The 10,731-nt window shown below is 27.3% G+C and overlaps 1 protein-coding gene across 1 annotated transcript; it reads left to right on the top strand.

Moving 5' to 3' along the window:
- Window positions 1–3,446: 3,446 nt before the first annotated feature.
- Window positions 3,447–8,543, top strand: LOAG_09289 (synaptotagmin-1; the record flags this gene model as incomplete). Its single annotated transcript, XM_020447901.1, has 10 exons — window positions 3,447–3,604; window positions 4,665–4,780; window positions 5,392–5,570; window positions 5,846–5,920; window positions 6,238–6,291; window positions 6,849–7,016; window positions 7,124–7,297; window positions 7,405–7,522; window positions 7,748–7,881; window positions 8,352–8,543. The coding sequence occupies 10 exons, from the start codon at window positions 3,447–3,449 to the stop codon at window positions 8,541–8,543; spliced, it is 1,368 nt and encodes a 455-aa protein (XP_020301913.1).
- Window positions 8,544–10,731: the final 2,188 nt, after the last annotated feature.

The raw sequence follows: 10,731 nt of genomic DNA, 5'->3' as shown, positions 1-10,731 counted from the left end.
TAATAATAAAGTTATTAGTAATGATAATAATATTGTATTTTTCTAATTAAAATAATAATGATAATGATAATGGATAAAAGCGAACAATGAAAAACTTGGTTCAAATAATTTTTTTCTAGAAAGGATTGTTTGTTGTTATTATAATACTTATGCCAAATTCATGGTTATTCGATTCATTCAGATCATAATGTATTATAAGTTATTTGATATCTTGCCGAAGAATCTAAATATTATTCCAATCCCAGCTGAAATGAAATCAATTGGAAATTCTCTTTAATCACTGTCATAGCGATTATTAAAGGGAGCGTTTCTTTAGCTTTTTTTTTTGAAGAGAAAAAGGAATAGAATATGCTCTGATAAGTATGCAAATATTTTGCTTTTTTAGAGCATACGCAAGTCGTTTAAAAATCTTTCCGTTATACGCGGGGTAATTAGAAATCTTTCCGCTATACGCGGGGGGATTTGAAGTCTTTATGGTATGCGCGGGTTGATTAGAAATCTATGCACTAATGCGCTTATCTATCCTCAACAAATATATTTGCTAAATTCCAACTAATTCTTCGTTTCTTTCCGTTCCATTTCGATTGAGCGCAAAATTAACTCTTTGTTTTCCTCTCACCTTAAAATCATCAATTCTTCCGAAGCCAAGTCTGTTTTGTGGTTTTTTGGAGCCAAGCTTTTTTTTTTCTGGACGACAGATATATAGTGTGATGTTGCACAGCTTTTTGCAGAAAGCTTTTACTTCCTGGCTTCTCGTTTATTTCGATTTTTATAATTGAGACAGAAAATAGCTTGGGCTTTAGGCATATATATGGAAAAGATGAAGAGATAGTCAATACGGATGTATTTTTCAATCTATTGGGTAAAGGCTTTTAGTGATTGTCAAGGGAGCATTGCTACTAAGGCTTGAGTGCCTTAGTTTTCATCGTCTGGATATCAGCATGAGAAAACTAGCTAACGAATGCTATAGGCTAGCATAGGCAAAAGTAAAAACAAACTTGTGATTATTTCTCTCATCCTTCTTCAACCTCATGCTATATACCTTACTATCAATGTCTTTTATATTCTGCATTTCAAATTTCCCATATTTAAGCTATCTGCTCACGTGCTATCATCCAGGCTTGGCTCATTTTTTCACTTGATGCTTTGATTCTTCATTTTCTTCGCTTCAATTCAGATTTAAACCTAAATTCAGCATTCATTTAATAAATGTTTGATCATTGTCCTTTTGATTTTATCTCATTTTCTCTTGCATCGTTGAATAAAAATGTTCAAAATTTAGAATAATCAGATCATTTTCTAATGTATTAATAGTAACTAACGTGTCCTTTAGAAAAAAAATAAAAAATGACATTTAATGCTTATGATTGACCTCTAAAATCTGAAATATGCAGTAATTTCATGTTTAATATTGTTTGAATAGCTGAAAACGGTTATCATTTTCAAAGAGAGAGAAAAAAAGGTTGCTTCCCCGTAGCAATGCAATTATCATCAATGGATGTCATATCACTTTGTGTCATTTGATGAAACTAGTTTGAACCTCAATAATTCAAATTGATAATTTCGATTATTTAAATCCGACAATTTAAACTGAATTAACTCCATGTACCTTCTTTAGTGTTATCAGGTAGCAATAAGGAATCCATTGGTTTTATTGTAATAGAAGGTTTCGAAAATTTTAATCGAATTAGTCCTTGATGCATTTAATAACCAACGGATTTAGTGTTCCAAACTTCGAAACCGTCACTTCCATTATTTAATCTAAAATTGTTTTTTAAACCTTCTAATCGATATTATCATTTCATCAATCATTTTTTCGATTTTTTTTTCAAATGACAATAGAGAAAGAAAAAATGAAGCAAAAGGAAAAATTTGCTTATTTAAAAAAAGAAAAAAAAAATTTCATGGTTTTATTTTCATTCAAATCATAGAACCATATCATTCAAATTCGTTTTTACTTCAAATATCATCATGATGAAGCACGAAATACTATTTCCTCCTTTTTTCATCCTTTCATTTTATTTTTTTTCTTCTCAAATAATCAACAAAACAAAATGCTTCAATCGCAATCATTTCTGCGTATAATTTCAATTTAAAAAATAAAACGTATTTCCCATAGTTTCGATTTTTTTCCCTAAAATCTTCCTCATTTCATTTTTCTTTTTACCCATTTCTGTTTGAATTTTTAATCATCAAACACATGCATCCATTTAGTATTTGAATTACTTACAATATCAGAGTTTGACAGTTATTAAAATCATTTATAATGCCTGATTTCAATTGTTGCAGGACTGTGATACTGTAATACTAGAGTATAAGTAAGGAACCAAGAAGAGATTTGCTTTTTTAATAAGTATGCATATACTTGGTATTTAATAAGTATGCATATAATTTAGGACCATATATATATACTAATTATTGGTATGTATATACTTTGGACTATATAATTTTATGTTTTTTTACATTTATGCTTGCAAAAGTTCATAGGTCAAATTTTTCATCGGAATCATTTCATTATCTAAACAATAATCGTATCCGGTTAGATATATTTCCGATTGCTAATAATAAAGATTATCTTTAAACATTTAATCTAATATCTCTCAATTAACAAAAATATTCATATTAATTTCCCAAAGTTTTGTTTTAATCCATCCATATTGTTCGGAGAAATAAATGCTACCGTATCCATCTGTTCTGTAGAATAATTGTTGAAATAAATGAAAGGTTAGCTAATCAGTAAATAAAGAATGACGCGAGATGTTGTCGGACAATTTATTTGATAAAATAAGTTAATGTGTCATTTCAATCTTTCCTCTCATCCTTTTAACTTTATTATACCCTTCCTTCTTTTTCCTTTTTTTTTTATCATTTTCCTCCCTTTTTACTTTTTTGCTTATTTAATCAATCTGCCCTTTTTTTTTCCTTTAAAATAGACTAACATAGTTGCTTTGCTCTTTTTCCTCTTCTCTCTCATGAAATATCCATTTATTCTATTCCATCTCTCTTTTTTTTTTCTTTCTCAAATTTCATAATAATTCATAACATGTGATACGTTTATCATAAGTAAAGAGATATGTGATAAGTTGTAAGAAAGTAAAAGATAACTGATAAGTTGCAATAAGGGAAATGATATGGCAAGAGAAAAGTATCAGTTCGTTGTGACATCTTGATCATTTACTAATTTATAGATAACAAAAAATTTGAAGATATCTATGATTGATATTGTAAACAAGATAAAATTTATGATGACACTTTGCTTAAGTAATAATGACATCAAATAGTGATACATTTATTATTGTTACGACATTATTGTTTCATTTTGAATTGTATTCGAAATTGATTGAACAAATTTGATTTATTGATTTTTTTTCACTAATTTTGTAAACTACATCAATATGTGGTAGAATTATTCACTGGTGAATGAGTCAAAAGACCAAGAAAAGAAGATGGTGAAGATCGATTTGAATGATGAACTTGAATTTGGCAATGAGCTTAACATGGAACATGAACCACCAGATGAACCAATGTTGGTGCAAACGACCAATGTCGCCATCACAACTGCTCCTTCAACTAGAGCCGCTCGAACGAGTACAGAAGCGATTGTGTAAATTCTAATCATCAATTTAATTTTTCATTTGAAGCAAAGATTAATTAATTTTCCCAGAAAAGAATTCTTATTATAAGATAACAGGGTGACAATTCTTATCACAAGGTATTTACCTAATTCAGGCACATTATCTGATATTAATTTCAGGACCGAATAATAGGATATGATATTACGATCTCTTTCGAGTAATTTAAAGGAATCAATCAATAATACCATCCTTTAGCATTATTTCTCATATTAGTTTATCATTAATATATGCAATTCTTAGTATTGTTAAGCATAATCAAATAATAGTAATTTGACCGCAAAGGTCACAACTGAATGTTTAATTAAATGAAAAGTTCAAAAAGGTCTCGTAAAAAAAAGACAGCGATTATTATCTATTTCCTAACAGTTGTAATAGCAGTCGTCATCCTATGTTGCATTTTAATTTTTTATATTCATTTTTCCAATCCTAGAATTAGCTCTTATCCATACTTCTTACATTGCCTTTCCCAAAATGAATTATAAATCAATTTTTTTCTAGGCAAAATCTATTGATAATTAAATCAAAAATTATCGAAATAACAAGTCACTGATAATTAAAAATTATTTCAATAGAAATGTTTACTGATTATACATTATCCAAGTGATAATCAATAAACATTTTTATTGTGCGAAAAAATTCCTTCATCTTCTGTAGTGTTTGATTGACAAAACCTTTCCACCCATTAACAATTGCTAACCTTAGTGTCTTCCTGCTATTTAAAAACAAATACGAAATAATGCTCACCTGGATAATCAGTAAACATTGCTATTGTTGAGAATGATCTACCTGTATCAACATTTACTTGACGTCATAATTTAAAATTCTACTTTTTTTTTAACTGAAATTTATCCATGTCAACAAAAATTCGCTTTTTTTTTGACACATAAATAAAAATCTTTTTGAATGATACGAATTTTCGATCAATTCCACTTTTTTTCTTTTTTTTTATAAGAATAGAAATGAATATTTACCTTAACAATTTGTTTGTTATAAATATGACAAATAATCCCACAACTTTTTCTTTTATAGACAATTAACAACAACAAACAAAGAATCATTAAAAGATGCGGTGGTAAATTTTGTTGGTGATAAAGCAAAAACACTTTCGGATATTGCTCGAGCAAAAGTAATGGCAAAAACTGGTTGTTAGTTTTAATTTATAATTTATTTTCAATACTTATATTCTTTCCTTTAATCTTTGATCCTACCTATCTGTTTATAATTTTCAAAAATATAACCATCACTTCTTTATCCTACTTATACTTAAATTTTTAATACTTTTCTACCTTTGACCTTACTATATTTGCATAAACAGAAGCATAACGATTAGTTGTTAGTTTTACTTATACGTAATTCTTAGTATTTTTTAATCTTTGACCCTACTATATTTGTATAAACGGAAAAATATAATGATTAAAGAATTTGAAAGTTTCAGTCAAATAGTGATTAAAAATAACTTAAGACTATCGTATAATATTCGAACTATCTGCAAGACAATATCATTATGGATAGCTTTTTCATTTTTAAATTAATTCCAAATATTTGCATACTTTTTTTTTAACATGATATGAAGAATAATGTCAAGCATTGGAATTATCATTTAAATTTTTGCCATATGTCATAATTCATGGCTAAATTTTAAATTTTATTAGCTACTGCAAAGAAAGTTAATAATTTTTAGCACAAAAATGGTTGATGAAATATTGCAAAAGATCAAAGTTCACTTTTTAACAGTAACAATAACAAACTATTTCAGTACCAGAATGGGTATTTGTTTTTTTTGGCATAATTTGCCTTGCACTAATTCTATGTTGTGCTTATCTTCTGATACGGAAATTATTTGGGAAGAAACGACATGGTGAAAAAAAACAAAAAGGATTGAAAGGATTTTTTGGCGGAAAAGGCATTGATCTTATCACGATTGATCAAAATAAGGTGATAAAATTTTTACTTTTTTTTCATTATCAGTTCTAAATGAAGGATTGCGCTGATCTTATTGAGAATGATAAAAATGAAGTGACAAAAGTTTTTGTTTTTTGATTGTCAACACTAATGAAAAATTTAATTTTAAATGTAAACTTGTATTTGCTTAATACACTTATACTTATTATACTTGTTCATGTTTAAGCCAATTCTTTTTATTTTCCTCGCAAATTGATATGCATCTTTTGTAAAATTAATACTTTCGTAAATGTTCCTTTTTTTTTTAGCTTGCAACAGATTTAGAGCAATTAGAAGAGAATATGGAACAAAATGAGAAGGAACAAGCAGAAGAAAAAGAAGAAGTGAAGATTTTTATATTCAATTAAAATTACACAAAATTTAACTTTTTGCTATTCATTTTTCAAACATTAAGTAATTTTCATTAAAAATGAATACTCAAAAAATATGAAAATGATATAATTTTACTCGAAATAATTATCTTTCAGTGATTTTTTGACAAACAAAAAAATTGATCACAGAATCTTTTGATGCAGTGAAATTTCTTTAACTAAATTTGAAAAGAAATTGCAAAATCTTTTAATTTGGTGAAATTTACTGAACGAATTTGAAATAGAATTTATTCTTTGAATTCTTTTTTGTCATTTCTCTTTTTTTTCAGATAAAACTTGGAAGATTACAATATAAGTTAGACTATGATTTTCAACAAAATCAGGTGCTTTAAAAACTTTTAAACTTGTATGCTAAAGCTAAATTTTTATTCATTATTAGATTTGTTAATTACTTGGTGCAATAATGCATTTAAATATTGGACAAGGTTTTTCGAAAAAATATTGAGAGAAAAAAGCCCTGCTAATATTGATGAAAATTATTTCGACTTTTTCAACCGTTCAAAATTTTTTTTTGAATCATTCAAATTTTATGTGCACCGATTCATAAGGATGCTTTTTTTATTTTCTCGAGCTTTTTTATAACTGTCTAATCTACATTTAATAATCCATCGTTATTGAATTCCATTTGGTTGAATTTTATTGACTTAATTTCACTAAGGAATTTAATGAAGAAATAAGTAAAAATTTGAATTTGAATTGTAAAACTACATTCTTTGATATAATTGAACGGAAAAATGTCACTTTTAAACAACGTAATTACTAAATAAGATGTTTTTTTAATCCAAAATAAAGCTAATAATTATATGAATTCCATTTTATAGTCCGCAAATATTTTATGGATTTAAATTTAAATTATCACCAATTGCTGCAGAATTTTTAGTTATCGGTAACAGTGATACAAGCAGAAGATTTGCCGGGAATGGATATGAGCGGTACATCAGATCCATATGTGAAACTATATCTTCTACCGGAAAAAAAGAAAAAAGTAGAAACAAAAGTGCATCGTAAAACGCTTAATCCTGTTTTCAATGAAACATTTATATTCAAGGTATACTACTGTTTTGGTTATACTACTAACAACTTGGCTCTTTTCTATTCATACTAAAATGATACTCATTCAGTATTCTTAATCATTTATTTATTTATCATTTTAAGGTACCATTCGTTGAAATAGCATCAAAAACGCTTGTTTTTGCGGTGTACGATTTTGATCGTTTCTCGAAACATGATCAAATTGGCCAAGTGTTAATACCACTTGGTAAAATAGATCTTGGCCAAGTGATTGAGGAATGGAAAGATATTGCACCACCACCTGATGATAAGGAAGCCGTTAGTTCGTTATTGTATTCACTGGATATCCATCATTAACATTATTTTATTTTAATTAAATGTACTGAAATTCACTGGAAAAATTACATAAATTCATCTGATTATAGGATAAAAGTTTGGGCGATATTTGTTTTTCATTAAGATATGTACCAACTGCTGGTAAACTTACAGTAGTTATTTTGGAAGCTAAAAATTTGAAAAAAATGGATGTTGGTGGATTATCAGGTAAGTTTGTCATTCTGTGATAACATTTATACAATTTGGCCTTTTAAGAGTTTTAGAAATGGCAAAAATCATTTCATGTATAATTTAGTTTTAAATTTAGTTTTTAATTTAATTTTTTGATTTAGTTTTTTAATTTGCTTTCACTAATTTAGTTTTTCCTTTTTTTGCAAATTCAACCTTTGCTAAATGTAAATGTTTGCAAGGCTATTTTTTTTTTTTTTTTAGATCCATACGTAAAGATAGTATTGCTACAAGGTGGAAAACGATTAAAAAAGAAGAAAACAAGTATTAAAAAATGTACTCTAAATCCATACTACAACGAATCATTCTCATTTGAAGTACCATTCGAGCAAATTCAGGTGATCATTGATCTTTGCAATAATTTGGAAAGTTTTAGGGGAAAAAAAATGCGAGTTGATCTGCTATTTGGCCGTGAATAATTACGCATTACGCGTAAAATGAATGCTACAAGTTAAACGTACTAGATGTTAACATGTTATTTGGCATGAATATTACACATTGCATGTATAAAGTAAATAATGCAAGTTAAGCTAAATTAATTTGTAAATTCTAAAAAATGCAGGAATCATTCACTTTTCATTTTTCAAAGTTAGCAAAAGAATGTGGAATTTTCTTTTTCTCGACAATCAATTTAACTTTATTATAAAAGTTTACCCATGAAAGTTGATAATATTATCTGTTTTTGTTTCCCTTGCAATTCTATTCTCCCAAGTAATCTTTGACATTATTTAAATCAAATTTATTATCAAAAAATTCTCAAATACAAAAATGTCAATGATAATGAAACAAAATGATGGCATTGTTGCAGAAGGTATCACTAATGATAACTGTAATGGATTATGATAAATTGGGTTCAAATGATGCAATCGGCCGATGTATATTGGGTTGTTCAGCAACAGGTGCTGAATTACGACATTGGATGGATATGTTAGCCAGTCCACGTAGACCCATTGCTCAATGGCATACTTTAGGCCCTGTAGAAGAGCCCGAAAAACCTTAAAATTTTTTGATCATAGTGATCTTTTCCTCTTAGGCGCTTCTGGAATTGTTCTCCTACAATTGTACTATTCCATTTTACCGGTTTAATATGATTCCGGCGAAAAGAAAAAAATACAGAATAATAACCCTTGTCCTGATAATTCCTGTGATAGCAATACAAAAAAAAAAGAAAAAAAATACAGTACCAAATTAACCATCATATCCGAATTATCCTTTTTCGGATATTTAGTATCATCCGATGAATTTTATTTTATATGAATATAGACTTCCACTATGAAATTGATTGAAATTTTCAGTCTAGATTAAAATACTAATTATTTCTTTTCAATGGTCAACCAATACTGTATCTATATGAACCAAACTTTACTGGTTATTTTCAATGGTCAGCCAATACTGTGTATATGAACCAAACTTTACTGGTTACTTTTCAATGATCAGTCAATACTGCGTCAATATGCACTAAATTAATTATGAATAATTCGTTTACCTTTGAAATAGAAATTGTTGTTTAAAAAAATTTCGGGTCATTAAGCTACTTGTTTATTGTCCATTTTATTTTTTTCTTTTTTTTCTTTGTACACTTCAACTATTCAGAAAATAGAACTTTTTTTTCCCTTACCTTCGTCCTTTCTCTTCCTGTCTTAAAGATTATTTTTAAAGTGATAAATTATTAATTTTATTCGGTTTATTTTAGATTAATATTACTCTCCTTATTTATCATAATTATCATTTATACCTCTTCTTGCAAGTTTTTTCCGTAAGAAAAAAGTTAGACATCGATATTAAAAAAAATAATAATTTAAAATTTGAATTTTAAAATTTTCATAAAATACTACAAATGCAAAGGGTAGTGAACATAACTTCATTGATATAACTGGCAACAATTTATTCTAAATGTTAGACTGTTTTGCTTTCCATCTTTAATGTTCTTGTAAATTTTCGATATTCGGAAAACAAAGTAAACTTTCTTTTAATCCTAGAAAAAATAGATGATGGACAAAGATGATAAAAGAAAAGCTCGGAAATTGGATAATGTTTAAGAAATCATAAAAAGCAGAATAACGATTGATGAAATGATTCATCCTTATTTGTCAACAGTAATTGAAAAAAAAAATGATCTGAAATTTCAAATATTTAATTAAAATCTCTTGCCAAACTCTTTTTCCTCTAACTCCAACTAATCAATATTGCTATCTTTTATCACTATGCATATTTTCTTATACTTTTTGACGAAATATGGCGACAATTGACATATATACACATTTCTACGAAGCAAAAGTTCAAAAAAAACGTGTTTTTTTTGCTTGAAACTTGAAAGTTTTTGTTGTCAAACATAGCATATATGTATATGGATCAAATAGTACTGCATAGAGCTATGTTATTATTGATAATTTAAAGAAACTGATAATTTAAAAAAGTTGATAACTAAAAAAAAGTGTCTCATACTGTTGACAATTTAAAGAAGTTGATAGTTTGAAGAATTATCTTACACCATTGATAATGAATTGTCTTATACCGGCGATAATTAAAAAAATTATCGTACCTGTGATAATTTATCAGACAGATCAAGAACAACTTTAAATATTTTAGTGTGAACGATAATTTGTTGCTATCATCAATATTGTAAAAGGCAACATTTGCATCATTTGTCCGAATATTATGAGCTCGAAAGCTTGGATTTTGAAATTATTTAACTTGGATTTCTTCATTCAAATCTAAAAACTTTACTAGCATCTTCGATTTCCTTTTTAACTAACAACATTATCATCATCACTATCTTCATTACTATTATTATTATCAATAATTTAATTTGCAATAGTCATATAAAATTGAATTGAGACTGTCTTTCTCTTTTCCATTAATTTATTTCATTTTCATCATGTAAATAACACTTACCAATTACTATTGTCAAAAACGTAATTATATGTGATAATTCTGCTAATATTTTATTTTATATGCACGAAAAAATTTAATTATAATTTCATTCCATAGTTATTGCAAAATTTATTTGATTATAAAAACAGTAGCATCTCTGAACAATGATTTTATTAAACAGATCAAGAACAACTTCATCTTTTAACAATGATTTTATCAAACAGATCAAGAACAACTTCATCTTTTAACAATGATTTTATCAAACAGATCAAGAACAACTTCATCTTTTAACAATGATTTTATCAAACAGGTCA

The sequence above is a fragment of the Loa loa genome (genome assembly GCF_000183805.2).
Source record: "Loa loa unplaced genomic scaffold supercont3.141, whole genome shotgun sequence".
In the NCBI taxonomy this organism is placed as follows: Eukaryota; Metazoa; Nematoda; class Chromadorea; order Rhabditida; family Onchocercidae; genus Loa; species Loa loa.
This window is presented reverse-complemented; position numbering and strand designations above follow the sequence as displayed.